The sequence below is a fragment of the Exophiala oligosperma genome (assembly GCF_000835515.1).
Source record: "Exophiala oligosperma strain CBS 72588 unplaced genomic scaffold supercont1.10, whole genome shotgun sequence".
Taxonomy (NCBI): Eukaryota; Fungi; Ascomycota; class Eurotiomycetes; order Chaetothyriales; family Herpotrichiellaceae; genus Exophiala; species Exophiala oligosperma.
Window position 1 is genome coordinate 1,025,071 of NW_015622827.1, and position 17,798 is coordinate 1,042,868.

Below are 17,798 nucleotides of genomic sequence, written 5' to 3' on the forward strand. Positions count from 1 at the left end.
GCGCAGCCTCGTCAAGCTTTGGACGCTTTTCATGGTCAGCCTTGTGCCGGCATTTAATTAACACTCTCCCCACATTGCATCAGTGCGAATTCTCCAACAAACTGCTCAACTGGTGTAAACAGAATTTCAATTGTCCTCATTTACCAGCTCATATTTTCTTTTCGTACACTTTCCCATTCAGTCTCCCTCAATTTCTTCATTACTCGTATACGTCTGTGACCGCACAATCTCCGCGTTCCTCTCAATATGGCCAACCAAAAGTTCAAACTCCTCTGTCTGGAGAACCCACTTCTCGACATCCAAGGACAAGGGTACGTCAAGCATATACCCACCGCTTCTCTTCCAGTACCGTCTATGAGGACATTTAGTGCTCTATCTAGGAGGAGAGAGAGAGAGAGAGGGAGCAATCACCCACTGACATGAACCCAACCTTTACAGTGACGAGGCAATGCTCCAACAATACGGCCTCAAACTCGACGACACTCTCCTCGTCGAACCCCACCAGATGGGCCTCTACGACGACCTGATCAAGAACCACAATGCGAAACTCATCCCGGGAGGGGCGGCCCAGAACACCGCCCGTGGTGCCCAGTACATGCTCCCACCCAACTCGGTCTTTTACATTGGTTGCGTCGGCGACGACGAGTACGCAAAGATTCTCCGTGAAAAGTGCGCCGAACAAGGTACGAATTGAACACCCTTCTGTGGCCCGTCTGCCCACGCACGTATCCGCGGACTGGTCGTGGTCCCTTTGACGCTGATAACCCACATCTCAAGGTCTTCACGTCGAGTACATGGTCGACACCTCGACGCCCACCGGGAAATGCGGAGTCGTCATCACCGGCCACCACCGGACCATGTGCACCCACCTCGCCGCGGCCAACAACTACAAACTCGAGCACCTCCAACAGCCGCGCATCTGGTCGATGGTCGAGTCCACCGACGTCTACTACGTCGGCGGCTACCACCTGACCGTGTGCCCGCCGGCCGCCATGGCCGTGGCCAAGCACGCCGCCGCCAACAACAAGACCTTCATGCTCTCCCTGTCGGCCGGCTTCATCCCCCAGTTCTTCAAGGACCAACTCGCCGAACTCATGCCCTACACCGACTACGTCTTCGGCAACGAGAACGAGGCCAAGACCTGGGCCGAGTCGCAGGGGAAGAGTGGGATCAGCATGGCCGAGTGCGCCAAACTCATGGCCGAGACACCCAAGGTCAACACCCAAAGACCCCGGATCGTCATCGTCACCCAGGGCACCGACCCCACCATCGTGGCCATCAAGGGCCAGGACAAAGAAGCCGAGGTCAAGGAGTACCCCGTCCCCGTCATCGAGAAGGAGCTCATCAACGACACCAACGGCGCCGGTGACGCCTTCGCCGGTGGCTTCTGCGCCGGCGTCGTCGAGGGTGATTCTCTGGAGACGTGCATAAAGAAGGGCCAGTGGTTGGCCAGGCTGGGTCTGCAAGAATTGGGTCCTTCGTAAGTTACATCCTCTGCGATCATAGTGGAACACGAAACATGTTTGACTGACCATCTGCTCAGATACCCAATCCCCAAGCAGAGTTTCAAGGCATAAAGGATGATGGCTACCACATTGATTTTGTAACACTAAAAGCGTTCTGATTTTGGTACGATACGGTCTATTTCAACAAGACCAGAGGTACTCTTGGCATGATACCACGCACGTCCTCCACGACATGATGATGAAGAAGCTGCACTACAATATAGAGCCAGGAAGGACCCTTTGCGGCCCAAGAACTTGCAGCATGAGAGCGTTCACCACAAATAGATAGAAAAGATGAGATGCAATAGATCCAGATGGCCCATTGACTTTCACCCTGAATGTCTACTCTGCAGTTGCAATAGCAATAGCACTGGCTCGGTCTCTGTGCTGTGCGAAAAATTGCTTTCAGAACTGGAGATTGTTTGGTGGCATCGGCCATTCTGGCGACTCAAGAGTGCAGCCACACAACTTGTGACCAGTGCCCAAATTTCTCATGTGATGGGCAGAGTTAAGGCACATCTTAGCCTCTCCTCGCAAGATCCTTACTCATTGACTCGGCTTGAGACTTTTCATAGTACAATCTTGCCTATCAAATCTGATGGCATGATCCATGAACTCGTGAATCGCTCATCCGGGCTGTCCGCTTGTTGGCGCACGGCTACTCTTAGGGCGTGCTTCTCCAATGGCTCCAAATGGAGACGGTTCCGGGCTTCGTGTTGGTAGGGTTCTTCCTAGCACCTGGCTGAGATCTTGCCAAGGTGACAGTGGAGGTGTAGCAGTTTTATGTTGATGATTCCGCGAGGTCAAATGTGTCGGCGAATCATAGTGACTAGACAAGGTCGGCTGGAGAGACTCGAGTGGCGATGATCTCATCTCTATTTGTTGCTGCATGTGCTTGATCTGCGCATTAAATTGAACCGAACTGCTAAGCTGAACTGGGAATGGCAATGGATCAGGACGTCTCGCCGGGCCTGCACCAGGTGAGAAGCCAGACTCTTCGGCTGTTGGCGTAAAAGGCGAATGTGTAACTGGAGGAATTATTGGATGCCCGCCCATATGACCCTGAAGCCCTGAGACAGAACCTGTTGACCGTCGGAAGGAATGTGCATTGTCTGACATATCCTCTGGTCCATGAGCTAATTGCGACCTCCGTCGCAGCAGGCCATGCGCAGATGGTGTCTTCATACTTGAAATCGGCTCTTCGCGTTCTGTGAGGGCAAACACCATGTTCTCCATGGTCGACTTCATAGAGGTTTCTGTAATATCGTCTGGATTGCTTCGACGTTGAGAAATGGCATTAAGAGAGCTCTTTACGCGGTCAATGTTCTCTACATTGACGCTTCCTGCCGAACTATTCATGTGTATCGACGAGCCCAGGGACGAAGAGGTTTGAAGATCAGTCTGTCCCGTATAAATCAGCTGCTTTCCAGCAAAGAGCAATGGAGCCGCATTTGGGGCATTCGATTCTGGTTCAAGGTGACCCTGCCCATGTCAGCCAAGATCATATATTCGTGTAATCTACCCACCGTTCTTTGGCAAAGCATTAGCCCGTCCTTGACAAGACCTTTCATACGATAAAGCATCTCCTTTTCAATTGATCGCTCGCCAAACATTGATTCTGAATACATTGGTTTGATACTGTTTGCAAAATCGTAGAAGCGTTCCTCGCAGATGGACTTTTGGAAAGGTGTAAATCCCAAGGTGTCTTGATCCTCCTCCAGCAGATAAGCTATGTCGCCAATCGTAGGCACTGCGAATTTTTGGATAAGAAGAGTAACTGTTAGAGCATATACCTGCCAGAACTCTCTCAAATCGGTTTGCGCAAAGTTATTGGAAGGAAGAAGGTCGACATTGCTCAGAAGCCAACCGCTGTAAATCCTCAGATGAGGCAGAAGACGTCTGCATAGAAAAGTTACAGAGTCGGCCCTGACAGATCCGAGTCGTTGAAGCTCCTCAAGGAGCATCTTGAGAAGGCGGGTGAAAGTTAGTATGTTATGATGTTGCAGCATTTTGTAGGAACTGGTTGCTACTGGTATATCGCTATCTCGCCCAGCTTCTTGTATTGGTCAGTCAAATCCATACCACAGTGAGCGATTCTACGTACCCATGATTTTGTCTGCTGCATACTTTTCGGCAGCAATATTGATCAAGCAGAATTTCCGAAGTAGCGTATCACATGGTCTCGCTCGAAGTTCATTCGCTAGGAGGTCGAGGATTTCGCTTTGCTGGTCTTCATGGCCGGTAAAGCCAGCTTCGAAACAGCGGGCGTGGAAAAGAAGGAAGCGGTGCAATAGATCTGTGTTGCCGTCGCCGATGGTGGCGACATCTGACAAAGGTTTTCCTTGTGTCAATTTGGACTTGACTTTGCGAAACTCAATTTTGAGATTGCCCTCAGCTTGAGGAGCAGCATTAGGAGCGGAAATGGCCCGGTACAAATAATACACTGCTCGCAGATGATCCTGATCTGCCAGAGCAATTACAGCAAGTTGATTGTAAGACATGCCAGAAGAAGGATCAAGGGTGGTGGCCAGGTCATAGTACCCTTTAGCTGGTCCCCAGTTGCGTTCTTTGGTCTGCAGCTCCGTCTCTCTGTACCGAGATAGGTCACCAAGCTGAATCAAAGTTAAGTAGCAGGAGCGAATGATCTGCTTTTTAAGAGCCAAATCTACCAGCTGAGACGAGTCCGCCGAGGTGACTAGGTCTGTTAGTTTGACCCCAGGTAACCAAAGCGAGCACTCACTATCGAGATTGAACTTTCGGGCAACTTCGAATACCTCCGGTATATCGGCAAAGTGAGAAGCCAGTCGCTGAATGTAACCACGATAGAAGCGCATGCTTGATTTGATGAAGTCGAGATAGAGCTTTTCAGCCTTCCGGCGTTCGACATGCTTCTTCTTACTCTCCCCCTCTCGAAATCTGGCCAGAATTACCCTGAATGTCTTGTTGACCTTGGAATGTGCCTCCCACAAGCGTGACTCGATCTTGTGCTTGGCGGCCAACTCGAAATCGGCAAAGACATAATCTTGACATGCTGTGCGGAGTCTACCAAAGTCAATACTCTGTCATTTGGTACGCACACTCCCTCCTACCTGGCAAGTTGCTGTTCTAGCCGTGGATACGCAGGCTCTTTGTGTTTCAAACTCGATATCACCTCCTTTTCCAGACGGTCAACAGTCTCAGACGCCTTTTTGGCGATGTCATCTTCCATGATGGTTGTGTATTGGGGAGCCAGGTCATTGCGACCGTAGTCGTGGTCAGGACAGGCGGTTTACGAAGTCGAGCCAGAGCTGTGAATTGCGCTCCATGAGGTTTGTTGCTTCACTTCCCGGCACGCTTCGTAGCCGAGAATGTGACTCGTTCGTTCGGAAGACTCTGCAGAGCCTCGATCCTTAGACCAGGCAAGGGTAATGTGAGGTTCGTAGGTGAGTTTATGCGGTGGTACTATCAAGAGAAACAAAGGCAGGTGGGGTGGGATTCCGCAGTCTGAAGGGGAGAAGTATGCATCTCACAGCCTTGCGCTTGAAAATGCACGTGATCTTAGCTGTTTAGTTCAGCCTTGCTCGCCGATCCTTTAGCGAGAGATCTCACGTGATCGACGTCATTATCGAGGAGTGAATTGTTTTGCGTGTTCTGTTGTAACTGCGCGCGTCGGCTGTCAAAAAAGTGTGCAACTACCAGGTTTCGCCCATAACTATTCCCGAGTCCCTCATGTCGACTCAATCGCGTAGAGATTAACCTATCATCGCTCATTTCCCGCGCTTACGTTGACGCGGCAATCTGACAATATGACGGACTGGAGCAAGTTGAAAGTTGTTGACCTTAAGGAGGAATGCAAGAAGCGCGGGATCCCTCTTACTGGCCTCAAACTCAAGCAGAACTATATCGACACGCTAACAGAATACGAACAAGAACATGATAACGCGAGAGAGAAAGTCGAGCCTCGCGGAGAAGACAAGCATGACAATGCGAAGGAAGAAGAGGACCGAGGAAATGAACCTGTCGGAGGACATCCCGAGGGTGACAATCTTGAGCCTCAAGATATCGTCAGCAACGAAGAGCACGTGGTGGTGGACGATGCGACGACGATTCTAACTCCTCCGCAGCCTCAGGATGAGAAGGATGCCGTGGGAACTTCCGACGTCAATGGCAATGAAGACGCGTCGCACGAAGAATTCGGGACGGATATTACACAGGACACTTCGTCCAAGATCGCCAAACCTGATGCACAAGAACAAGTGGATGACACTCCTCAAGAAGTTCAGATCGAGCACGATACTCCGGCTGAGCTGCGGAAAGAGGATAGCCATGCCGAGAAGAAAGAGGAAATGTCTGATGTGCCAGCGACCTCTCAATCTGATACCGTCAAGGGCGAAAACTTAGCACCGGAGACTCAAACCGTGGAAAGCGAGGTGGAAGCTACGAAACAAGAAATATCCAATACTGCTCCTCAGAAGGCTGAAGACCCCTCGAACAGGCTGCCACAAGTTCAGACGCAGTCAGACAGTAGCACACCCCTCCCACCTGGTGACTTTGCCGAAGATCAGACACGGAGGAGGAAGCGAAGCGCTACGCCTGATCCAACGGCCCAAGAGGTTGCACGCAAAAAGGCAAGACTTAGCTCTGAAGGAGAAGATGAGAAGACCGAGGAGCTCGCTGCCCTGCGAGATATGAAGGCAGCGACTGAGGTTGCCAAGGAGATCCGCAACGAAACCGATGATGCTATTACCAAAACCATCAACCAGCAAGCTGCTTCAGCTGCAGAAGCAATTCGCCCACGAAGTCCCTCCGAAGAGCGTGATGTCTCTCCTGCCATCCATCCAGCAACCTCATCGATATACATCCGTAATCTCAAACGGCCACTTCATATCCCCTCACTTCGCAATCATATCCTCACGCTTGCCAAATCCCGTGATCCGTCGGACGACATCGACCCTATCAAAGTGTTCTACCTAGACAACATCCGCACCCATGCATTTGTCTCGTTTTCTTCCATCTCTGCGGCGTCACGGGTACGCACAGCCATGCACGACACCCGTTTCCCAGATAAGAACATGCGAGAACACCTCTTCGTGGACTATATACCCGACGACAAAGTTCAGGGTTGGATCGAGCGCGAGACAGGTGGTGGCGGGTTCGGCGGAGGCCGTGCAGGTGGACGGCGCTACGAAGTTGTCTACGAACAGAACGAAGACGGCATTGAGGCAGTCTTCCAGGAAGTAGATACGACCAAACCCCAGCAACCACCGCCATTGGAGCCGAAATTGAGCTCACGCATGTCCGTTGACAGACCAGCCGGAGGTGATGCACATCCTGATCGAGCCGGGCTGGTTCCGAGAAATGACCCGCGGGACGATTACCGAGACCGGCATCGTGATCGTGGGAGGGCCCTGCAGCCACCGACAGGACCAAAGAGACAGGATATCAGCGGTCGCGGGTTCAAAGCACTCGACGAACTCTTCGACTCTACGACCGCGAAGCCAAAGCTGTACTTCAAACCCGTTCCCGAGGCCGTGGCGCGGGAGAGACTGGACATGTTTCGAGAAATGCGTCTCTCTCACGCCGAGATGGGCCGGAGTGGCGACGAGGGTATGAAGCGGTACTCGTTCGATCGGTTCAAGGATCGCGAAGAGTGGGTGGACAAAGGGCCCGAATTTGGGTTTGGCAAGCGCGGACAAGACAGACTTGCTGGCATGCGCGGAAGGGGAGGGTATCGTGGCGGACGAGGGGGTGATTCGTGGCGTGGCGGCGGTGGGAGGTGATTCTCCTTTCTTGCCTTTCAGTTTGTACAGCAGCCGAGACCACGAACGCAGGCGCGCGCTCGACAACTGCTGGCACAAGACCCAGTTAGATGTATGATTAGGTACGAGAGAATACGACACACTCGATACTGAACAGATTAGAAGTGTAGAGCAGAGCAACATCCGGGTGGATGAAAGTGCAATCTGACGCACAAGACACAAAATCCGCGATCCTTTACGATCACGATCACGTGTACGTATGTATTTATATAGCTGGACGAAAGACACCGACCAATTTGAAAGACTTATTCAAATGCAGGGTTTTAAGATTGCTGAGATACCAAAACTTGTATATTGATATTTGGACCGTTTTTCAAACTCGCATACTTCTGAAGTATTGTGTGCGAACAGCAACGACGCCCACCCCTGACGCTGAATGAAAGAAGAAGAAAACAATACCAATACTTGGTGCCTTGTCGGGCAAAGGTGTACAACCTGATGTTTGACAATGACTCCATCCCTGAAGAGACAAAATGACATTTTTTTTGTTGCAATGGGTAGGTACCTGTTGATGTTTTCGTGTTCGTATTAGGCTTTTTGGCAATGGTTGCAACCCAAGATGCATTTGGTAGAGAGGTGTACTGTTTGTATGGTTGTATTGTAATTGACATGGCATTCGTCCAACGTCCAATATCCTCCCCCTTTGCTGGTTGATTTGTTGATCGAGTGACCATCTGGGGCATGACATCCACCAACACCACCACCACCATCACCACCGCCCCCGCCACCACCAGCAGCCTCGTCATGCCCAGCATCGTCCAGTTTGTCCAAAAAGTGAGAGTACCCTTTGATTGACACAAAACAATATCAACCTCGTCCTCTCCTCCGGGGGGTTTGGGTTTCTTGATTCAAGGACGGTCTTGCTGTTGACGATGCTGTTGATACCTACCTGAGGCAGGTAGGTGGGTATCAAGCAACTGTAAATCCGTACGGTGTGTATAATCAATATACAACCCGCCAGGGAAAAAAAAGAGAACATTCATCTCATCAGACGTCATGTCTTACCAGTCGTCCCCCCAACCGTCATCTTTGGACTTTTGTGATGAACCTGGTGTCTTCTTCATCGCACTCGTACCGATGCTGCTGGATGATTTTGACGCGCCACCACCTGCGCCGGCGCCACCACCGCCCATGCCGAAACTGTCCCAAAAGTCTTTACGTTCAGGTTCAACTCCTCTTGACGCTGCGGCAGCACTGGCCTTTTCATCTTGACCTTCGACGAACTTGTTGAATGACTCGGCGGCACCTTTTGCACCGGTCTGGATGTTCTTCCCGGCAACCATGGCCGCGGTTCGTGCTTGTGCAGCAATATCTGAAGATGCAAGCTGCATCACCAACGTCAGTACATCATGCCGGCTTTTCCCAAACCCTAGCGAAACAAAACAGAAACAAAAACAACAGGCAAAGGGCGAAGGCAGACAACGTACATTCTTTGCCGTCGGTTGGATATACGAGTCGTTCACGATTTTGGCTTGCTTTCCCACAGCTGCAGAAAACCAGCCAAAACCCTTGGTCAACGCGGCCACTGGATCTTTTGAAAAGTCGTCGGCACTGGGCATGCCACCACCGCCGTTGGACGACTGCGGTTCGGCCGGGGCACTTCCAAAACCGCCGTATTTCCCGCCTTGGCTGGGCGGGAGGGAGTCTGGTCTCGAAGCGTTGGCCTCTCCCATCCTTGCGAAATAGGCCTCGTTCTGTGCCTTTTGTTCAGCTGATATGCCCGGCCCTCGTCCCGGCGCAGGGGAGGCTGTCCGACTATCGCCCTGGCCCTGGCCATTCGCGCCGCTATTTCTAGCGCCGCTGCCAACACCACCGGCGGGCGTGGCCGACCGACTGGCCTGCTTCTCTTTGATGGCCTGTCGTTCTTTGAGAAAGGCCGCTTTATCAAACTCCCTCTCCTCTACCTGCGCGCTCAACCGCTCTTTCCACTCCTCGCCGATTTCGCAGTCGTATCGCTCTTTGATGGTGCACTCGTCGAAGGGGATGGGGGAGTTTTTTGTGAAAAAGTCTTGCCACGCTTTGTTACCGCCGTACTGCATGCGTAGGATCTCTGCTTGTTTGAAGGCGTCCATCGACACGGACCGGACAAAGGACACGTGCACACCCAACCCGCGGTGTGTACCGGCGCATTGCAGACAAATAAAGGTGGAGAATTTGGGAGATGCCTGCATGCGTCTCATTAGGGGGTTTGTCGTGATCAGGACTGAAAGGGACTCGAAAAAAGACTCACCCACTGCGGTGAAGGGGCACCGCAGTCGCAGCACTTGTCGTTTCCTGCGCCATCTTTTTTACTTATCTGGGCGAGCTAGACAGACAATATGTCAGCAAGTGAACTTCTCTAGAGCTCAGGGTTGTATCACTTTGCTTCTGGTCTCTGGATCGACCTCCCACATCGCCTTGGAGGCCATTTTGGTGGTGGTGCGTTGTGTTGTTTTCGACTCGAGAAATCAAGGGAATTCGAGGGAGAGAGTTGGCGAAATGAGGGGCGGATCGAATTTGTTACTCAGCCAGTTCGTCGATGATGTTGTCAGCACAGCATATTTTTAAATCGATATATTTGGTGTATATAGCATTCGAAAGGGATAAATCTGTAGAGAAGAGAGAGTTGGCGGTTTTGGAGATTAGATTTTGTTGTTGGTACATGTCACATTTAGATCTATGGAGTTTCAAATAATAAATATACAGTACAGTATGGAGTACAACTAGGACAAGCCTTTTTTGGGGGGAGCGCGGGCCATTCATTCAACCGCCTCACTCAGATCCACAGGCAACACCCTGCGAAAGAGGTCCTCAGCCATAACTCTGATAAAGAAAAAAAAAGAGTCTGATCTGATCGCCTGTTCATAAATGTCCACCGCGCAATTCTGTCATCAGTGCCCTCTCTCTGGGACCCGTGATTCTCTCGAAGCGGTCTACACTCATGACAAAAGTTCCTCGACCACCGGTCATGCTCCTGAGATGTTTTAGGTACCCGACCATCTCTTTCAGGGGCACTTTGGCTTTGACGGTCCGCTGGATGTTGACGTGATCGTGTTGTTCTCCCGACAAAGATGATCCGGATTCAAATGGGTCTTTCGGAGCGTAAATCTTGCTGACGTCGATCCTCTGAGAAGGACCATGACTGCTGGTGTTGTTGTTGTCTTCATCCCCTTCCTCGTGGTCCCCCAGCGACACAATTTGACCGCCGCGACTCGACGAAAGGTCTTGGATGACGTTTCCCAGACTGGCTTCATCGACACTGATGTCGACGTTCATGACGGGTTCCATCAGTGTACTCGGACCCGATTTGGTCGCGTCTCTGAAGGCGGCTATCGTGGCCAATCGAGCCGCAGAAGTGAGCGAAGAGTATGTCGTCTCGGATCCAAAGATGTGTTCTTCGGGCACGAGTCTCAGAGTGACTTTGGTGTTGCGCATCGGGTAGGAATATGAGGGTCCTCGGCTCAGAGCCGCCAGTGCGCCATTGACATATGCCGACTGCATCTCGGCGAGGTTGAGATGTGGTGGCAGTGACGCGTTGTCGGAACTGATGGGTCGCCCCTTTCTATCCAATGTGGGCGTCTCGATCAAGATCAAGTTTCCATCTTGTTCGTACCTGAAGACATCATCGTCGTCCTCGTCACCGCTGCTGCCAGACTCATCAGCGTCCGACATTGGCTCTGCGACCGCCGTGCATCCTGCTTTTCCCTTTGTGGCTGCGCGGTCACCTTCCAAAGTCTTGGTGATTGGCTTCGAAGACTGAGGCAGGGATTCCCGGTACCCAATGGCAATCTTCCCCATGTTGGCTCGGGCTTTGAGGTCGTTGACCAGTCTGTCTTGGGCGATTTCCAGGTGCAGTTCTCCCATGCCACTGATCTGGGTCTGGCCAGTATCTTCGTCCTGGGTGATTTGCAGGCTTGGGTCTTCTCGCAAAAGTAGAGCAAGCTTCTCATGCATGTCTTTTTCTTCCCGCAAACTATTCGGCTCGATTGAAGCGAAGAATACCGGCGGGGGAACTTTGATAGGCCGAAGCTGTAGTTTGTTCAGCGGTTCTGGAGGTGTGGCCTTGTTACCGGCGTATGACACCAGGGTATCTCCTGTCCGTGCGAATTTTGAACCGGCAATGACACCGATTTCTCCAGCCTTTAATGATTGTACAGGCACGGATTCTGAGGCGTACATCCGCAACAGCGTCGACGCTCGCTCAGAGTTCTGTAGATTCGTGTTGTACAGCAGAGAGTTGCGATCGATCGAGCCTGAGTAAACCCGTATGTAGACGAGAACGCCTTTGCGTGGATCGTTGACAACTTTGAATGCCAATGCACATCCTTGAAGCGTGTTCCCAACAGCGGATGACCCTTGCACTGCTCCTTTTTTCTTGGACTTGTCCGGGTCGTCGTTGCGGAGAGAGAGCTCGCCACTCATTAGTTGCGAAAGGCCACCAGAGCTGGATCCAAGACTGATTTCGGGATCCGGACGTTCTGCCGGGCTAGGTAATAGATTGTTGATCGCATCCAGCAGTGGTTGAACGCCGATGTTTCGGAAGCTTGCACCAGCAAACACCGGAATGATGCTGCAATTTTCCGCGAGCAAAGATCGTCGAAGACTCTGGAGAACCTGAGCTGGGGTGACATTGAGATGATCCTCTTCTGCCTCGAAAAAGGCTTCCACAAGGTGGTCATCATGCTCACTCAGTAGCTCAACCAGAGCAATTCTTGCTCGATGCAACTCTGTGGCAAATTCCGGGTACTCTTGTTCCATTCGTGACAGCGGTATGCGCTGGACAGCCTTTCCATCACCTCCTGGAGTGTACAACAGCCCCTCTAGGTTGATCACATCACCGACACCTGTGAATTGACCCTTTCCCCCTTCGAACCACGGTATTTGACACACAGCAGGCCATCCCTTGAGACGTGAACCAATCTCACGCACGGTACGGCCAAAAGCAGCACCATTCCGATCAAGCTTGTTGATGTAGGCTATCCTTGGAATCTTCCATTCAGCCGCCTGAGCCCACACCTGTTCCGTCTGTGCTTCGACACCAGCAACGCCGTCAAGGATACAGATAGCACCGTCCAGAATTCTCAACGATCGTCGCACCTCGAATGTAAAGTCGGCATGGCCCGGAGTATCTATTAGGTTGATGTTGTGAGGATATTGACAGCGCGGTTGGGTGTCGGTTCCTATATCAAAATCTTTGGCGAGCTGGGCGGCCTGTTGATCACCCACCGGAGGCCATTCGAAGGTGATGGCTGCAGACTGTATAGTGATACCTCTAGCTCGTTCGGCTGGTAGGAAATCTGTGACAGTTGATCCTTCATCAACATCACCAATTCGTCGGGTGTGTCCACTATAGTAGAGCATGCGCTCAGTAGTGGTCGTTTTACCGGCGTCGATATGAGCTATGATGCCAATATTTCTCGTTCGGAGAGCAGCTTGGGAAGCGTGCGATGCAGCTGAAAGACGATATGATGCTGAAATCGATCTCAGAGGCACTCCTCGTTTCAAAACTTTTGTACAAGGTCCAACAGATCTAATTAGAGTGGAGCGTGTGAGAACTCTGCCGTAGATTACTACCATTCCCCCGGGTTGACGTATCGTCCGGTGGTTGACCGTGAAATGGACTTGAAGAAGACCTTCTAGACAGAACGCGAAGAACCAAAAAAGACAGTCAACGAAAGAAAGTGATGCAATCAGAACCAATCAATTGAATTTGGAGAATATCAAGATCAGTATCTTTGGAAGGGACGAAAACTTGACCAAAACCTCAAAGCACGTGTTGCCAAGCCCAACAAGGCTGCGCGAGGCTGCGAGAGGCCGCGGCGAGAAAGAATTTCAATACCGCCCAACCACTCAAAGTCTACATCTAATACTCGACTATAACCGCTCTAGGCTTCACTGATCCCGAGCAATTTCTCGGGCACAGACGTGATCAGCTGCTATACTTTCGCAGCGAGGCTCGACTCTCACGAGCTACCCAATGCCTCCTGGATTGCTTTCTGAACACCGCCGAAATCCTGGGGTGAAATATGTCTGTTAAATGCTGCTCTGTGTTTCTGATTTTCACAGTAACGTGCCGCCCAGACTTGGTGTGATTTTATCTTGGGGCTTCCGGTGGGAGAAGCTTGATCAAAACGGATCCTTGCAACCCATTCCCCTAAAACTGAGTTACCATTGACAAGGCCTTGAACAGCTGTTCCAATGACTAGCAAGTCCATTGCCTCAGGTTCAAATACATATACACGAGTCAACTTGTGCAATCGGGTTTTGGTCACATTCCAGGCAAGCTGGCGAGATCTCTTAATTTCTGGAAACAGAGTCAACTGAACGCAATGGGCCGCTCATAAACCCCATCCAAGTTCAATCGGGCTGGACCTACGTTCATGGCCACGAGCTGTTCCAGCGGGGCTGATAATGTACCCATCATCTGCAAAGATCTCTGCAAGCTTATCGCCCGTTGTCGCCTCGTTGGTATCGAGGAGCCTGAGATAGTAGTCGAGTAATTTTTGTTTGTCTTCTGACACGTTCGCTGACGACGGCCACTCTGTTTCAGTGGTAGTATACTCCATGGGCAGCAGCTTGAATTTCGACTCGAATATGAGGTTATGTGCTTGTCGCTAATACAACAGGTGTGCTGGTTTGTGGGGTATGCTTCCGAGACCTGGCTTATCATATGTAGATGACCACCACCGTTCCACCTCCAGTATCATCATATCGCACGCAACCATTTCGGTTCCTCAACAAATGAGATTTCAATTCGATCATCATCTTTGCGTATGCTGGATCTCTGCACGGAGAGTTGTGACCATGTCAACTCCGGATCACTCGTATCGACGATCGAGGCTGTGGATCCGGCCTCCACGGAGACGTTACTCCCCCGGACGCTAACAAAATCCACTTATTTGACCAGATTCCCCGGACCGACTATTCATACCGAGGTGATATCGTCACGTTCACATCATCAATTTTATTACTCACTAAAGCCTGAATGAAACATACGCACAGTCGGTCAAACGCAGATTGTCCATGATGCAATAGTGACCGACGAGGTTAAGGCTGAGCGTCGATATCAAGTCTGCGGGGCAACCAGGCGACGCTGTCTCGGCGGCGACGTTCATCCAGGCGGCGTTCGGGAAAGTTTTGTCCCGTACACAATACTTCGTCTTCACATTCTGATGCCACTACTCATACTGAATTTGCACACTGTCACAATTCCGGAGCAATTCAATTCTTTTCCGGAAAGCGCTGCACGAAAGGACAAATCGCCACAGTTGCTGGCATTGTGGACTTTGACACACACTTGGCTACATTGACTTTTTGATTGACTTGCTAAAAGTTCCAATACGATCTGGACGGCGAGGTTTCAATCTTTAGCCTCGATGCCCAGGAAAGCCCCGGCAGCTATGGCTGCTGGTGTGCGAAAACAAGGTCGATCAAAATCAACTTTGCTTGCTTGCGACAACTGTCGTGTCAAAAGAGTACGTCCGTTATTTTGACATCGGATGATTCATCTCTGATCTGATCAAATCAGCTTAAATGCACGTATAATGAAAGGCCATGCATGAACTGCAAGCTCTACCAGAAAGAATGCATACAGTCAGGAGGCTCTCGTTCAGGAAGCGCAGCAAGGCAATCAACAGACGAGCCTTCGGCAAGTACTGTTGAACATATGGCATCGAACCAAAACGAAACATCGGTCACTCCTACACGTATGGGGAACACATCTTACTTCCTCAACCCACCAGAAGAACCTAATATGCCACCAGGCCATGGCGATGTGACCGCAAGCTCTCTCACAAATTTTGATGAGCCTTTGAATTGTTCAAGTCAACCCTCTCCTCCACGACAGCAGGCCGACTGACAGCCGAAGTAGATGATCGTTCACAGCAATATATGCAGCTTGATGAGCTGTTTGATAACGAAGTACTGAGGTCAAATGTCCCTTTTCACGACTTCTCTTTCCTGGGCGACCTGATAAATGACTCTCCCGATCCGTTACCTGGTGGAAATTTTGCAAAAGGATCTGTGAGCACTCCTGCCACGAGTCGTCAACGAGAACAAGCAGGAACTCCATTTTCAAAAACGACACCTATTTCCCCTTACCATCCCCACGAGAACAAACTCTCTGGTATCGATTCACTACAGCCCACTTCCAGAAAAGAGGTCTCGCAGAACTATATCCCACCAGGTCTTTTCATCGGCATCGACCAGGGAAGAGGTGGCTTTTTAGGTAAGTCCGTTCGTGCGCAGCCTCTGAGAGCTGAGATTTACGAAGAGACAGGATGGAATTCAATCGGAGGAACGCTTGCAAGCTCCATCCGTACATCAATGACAAAATACCCGCATCTCACGTCGAATTTGAACTTCGAATGGCTTGTGCAAGCTGGGAAGCACATTGCGAGAGTGGACGCAGATGAGACCATTCAGCTTTCTGCTGAGCAGCTTCCAGCAAAATCTTTGGCCGCCATGTGCATAGCTGGTAAGGGCGTCCATGAATTAACTTGCTGGAGGGGCCTGGCTCAGATTCTGGCAAACAGGATATTTCAACAACGTCCACATCTATTACCCCGTCGTGCGAGAACAACATTTCCAAACTAGCTGGGAAGCACTATATGACCCAAGTCAAAAGACGCACCCCGTGTCGAGTTACATTCTGTTTTGCCTGGTCATCACCATTGGCGCAGCCAGTGATCGGACGAACTCTGCATCTTCGTCGCCTCTAGATCAATTCGCCCGGGACGTATTCCAGAAAGCATGTACGTTGGTATACAGTCAGTTGACTGAATCCAGTCTGGTTACATTACAAGTAATGTTGCTTCTTGCAAGTCCCCTCTCATATGGCCCTTGGCTGTTTTGTGCGTTCTCGCATTGACTGAATCGAGATCATGTTCTTCGAACTCAATGGTCAGGTGAATCTGGCATCGGTTCTATGCGGGCTCAGCATCCGTCTGTGCCAATCACTTGGTCTGCATAGAAAGAGTCCCCGAGATTTCAACCTTGCTCCAGAAGAGATCAAGTTCAGGTCTCAATTATGGTGGATTACATTTCGTTTCGAGACGTAAGTTCTGTTTGAAAGACCCAGAACGAGGAAACTCAAGCATACTCATGCATCTAACGAGTTCAGATTCGTCGCAATGTCTGAGGGAAGACCTACTGCTGTCCGCGAGCTGACATACGACGTCGAAGTTCTCCCCATGTGTCCCGACCACAACATATCGCCGCACACCAGCGACCTATCTTCGGCCCTCCACAGATGGACCGCCAGACTGACTGAACACTGTAACCGGTTTTCGACCATCAGTAGCCTCTGCATATCGACCGACGCTCGATTAGATGCGCTGAATGATCTCGACGATTTACTTGTGCAGTGGAAAGAACAGATCCCCACCTCCCATCAACCTGGCCAAGATGTGGTGTCTGATTTGGATTCTTATATGCTCATTGCCCCTCTTCATCTCGAGTACTTTAATTTATCAAGGGCCGTTCATTGGGCTTGCATCATGGCGATATCCATGAACTCAGACGCGGTTGACGAACGTCATAGGCGTTCTCTCCAATTGTCCGAGATGAAATGTTTGTCGGCATCCCGCTCATTTGTCCAAACAGCAAACAGGTCCGTGAGGAGTCGTGCAGGCACCTTCCCTGGGCCAGAGCTGACATTTGTCTTATAGTATCGCCGACTGTGGCACCGGTGGAAGGCTATTCCCTATTGCGTGAGTATTCTCTGCCTCCGGCGGTTTTTATGGACAAACTTTGCATTCCCCGGGGCCGGAGCCTAATTCAATGTCTTCTACAGTCTTCATACAGACCACTACGTCGCCGCCTCTGCCGTCTTATATCGAGCAATCTGTGAGAACCCACGACGAATCGCAGCAAAAGCTGACCTAGAACATCTCCGGGCCACCGTGATACACATCGAGCGCGACTCGTTCTCGTGTGAATGGAGTTCGACGTTGAAAAGTACGATAGGCGAAATGATCAAGGTGGCAGAGCGGTTGGTAGAGGGTGGATCTGCCCCCGTCGACTCATCGAGGAGAGATACTATTTTATGACAGCGCCAGGAACGTTGTTCAGTGAGACCCAAACGAGACGAATGGTGTTACGAACCCTTTTGGGGGTTTAGATACTGGGTCAACAGAGTACCAACCCTGTATTCTCCTATAGTTTTCCACGCTAGAAATCCGATCAGGTATCTTATATCTTTGTCGGGTTCAGGTATCCAGTCAACAACTCTGCAACGCCCCTCATGTTCGTCACCGAATCGACTATATGCTGATCTGGACGGACAAGTACAGCCGCGGTCTGCCTCAGTCCCATCATCCCAGTCCATTCTCCCACAGAGTCGACAAACTCCCGCCCCAACTGTACCACGAGTACGGGAACTCCTCGTATATCAAGTTTTTGCTCTGTCGTAAGCCCAGGCGACGTGAACAAAACGAACTCGTGTCCATTAACAAAGTCCAAGGTCGAAACACGATTCCGATCACCTGCGTGGTCGGTCTTGAGCCTTTTGACCCAC

General features: G+C 50.9%; 7 protein-coding genes across 8 annotated transcripts; 3 read left to right on the plus strand and 4 right to left on the minus strand.

Annotated features, from left to right (window-relative positions):
• The first annotated feature begins 101 nt into the window (after positions 1 to 101).
• Positions 102 to 2,082, plus strand: PV06_09543 (uncharacterized protein). The gene is made up of 4 exons (XM_016410996.1): positions 102 to 311; positions 439 to 683; positions 778 to 1,480; positions 1,544 to 2,082. The coding sequence occupies exons 1-4, from the start codon at positions 247 to 249 to the stop codon at positions 1,575 to 1,577; spliced, it is 1,047 nt and encodes a 348-aa protein (XP_016258803.1). The 5' UTR covers positions 102 to 246; the 3' UTR covers positions 1,578 to 2,082.
• Positions 1,525 to 4,948, minus strand: PV06_09544 (uncharacterized protein). The gene is made up of 5 exons (XM_016410997.1): positions 4,595 to 4,948; positions 4,246 to 4,547; positions 3,610 to 4,200; positions 3,032 to 3,561; positions 1,525 to 2,987 (listed from the first exon to the last, which is right to left on the minus strand). Exons 1-5 carry the CDS (start codon positions 4,711 to 4,713, stop codon positions 2,133 to 2,135), a joined length of 2,397 nt encoding a protein of 798 aa, XP_016258804.1. The 5' UTR covers positions 4,714 to 4,948; the 3' UTR covers positions 1,525 to 2,132.
• A 206-nt stretch (positions 4,949 to 5,154) lies between these two features.
• Positions 5,155 to 7,553, plus strand: PV06_09545 (uncharacterized protein). The gene has a single exon (XM_016410998.1). It carries the CDS (start codon positions 5,291 to 5,293, stop codon positions 7,262 to 7,264), a length of 1,974 nt encoding a protein of 657 aa, XP_016258805.1. The 5' UTR covers positions 5,155 to 5,290; the 3' UTR covers positions 7,265 to 7,553.
• Positions 7,554 to 7,559: 6 nt separating this feature from the next.
• Positions 7,560 to 9,934, minus strand: PV06_09546. 2 transcript variants are annotated; one of them, XM_016410999.1, is made up of 4 exons: positions 9,664 to 9,934; positions 9,534 to 9,608; positions 8,731 to 9,468; positions 7,560 to 8,628 (listed from the first exon to the last, which is right to left on the minus strand). In XM_016410999.1, exons 1-4 carry the CDS (start codon positions 9,709 to 9,711, stop codon positions 8,305 to 8,307), a joined length of 1,185 nt encoding a protein of 394 aa, XP_016258806.1. In that variant the 5' UTR covers positions 9,712 to 9,934; the 3' UTR covers positions 7,560 to 8,304. The 2 variants fall into 2 exon arrangements, with proteins under 2 accessions (XP_016258806.1, XP_016258807.1); XM_016411000.1 differs by having other exon boundaries at positions 8,731 to 9,608.
• A 12-nt stretch (positions 9,935 to 9,946) lies between these two features.
• PV06_09547 (translation elongation factor G) lies at positions 9,947 to 12,980 on the minus strand. The gene has a single exon (XM_016411001.1). It carries the CDS (start codon positions 12,857 to 12,859, stop codon positions 10,145 to 10,147), a length of 2,715 nt encoding a protein of 904 aa, XP_016258808.1. The 5' UTR covers positions 12,860 to 12,980; the 3' UTR covers positions 9,947 to 10,144.
• A 640-nt stretch (positions 12,981 to 13,620) lies between these two features.
• Positions 13,621 to 13,848, minus strand: PV06_09548 (uncharacterized protein; the record flags this gene model as incomplete). Its single annotated transcript, XM_016411002.1, has 1 exon — positions 13,621 to 13,848. The coding sequence occupies one exon, from the start codon at positions 13,846 to 13,848 to the stop codon at positions 13,621 to 13,623; it is 228 nt and encodes a 75-aa protein (XP_016258809.1).
• Positions 13,849 to 14,948: 1,100 nt separating this feature from the next.
• Positions 14,949 to 17,331, plus strand: PV06_09549 (uncharacterized protein; the record flags this gene model as incomplete). Its single annotated transcript, XM_016411003.1, has 8 exons — positions 14,949 to 15,099; positions 15,153 to 15,509; positions 15,561 to 15,758; positions 15,817 to 16,043; positions 16,162 to 16,337; positions 16,404 to 16,892; positions 16,951 to 16,992; positions 17,076 to 17,331. The coding sequence occupies 8 exons, from the start codon at positions 14,949 to 14,951 to the stop codon at positions 17,329 to 17,331; spliced, it is 1,896 nt and encodes a 631-aa protein (XP_016258810.1).
• Between the last annotated feature and the right edge of the window lie 467 nt (positions 17,332 to 17,798).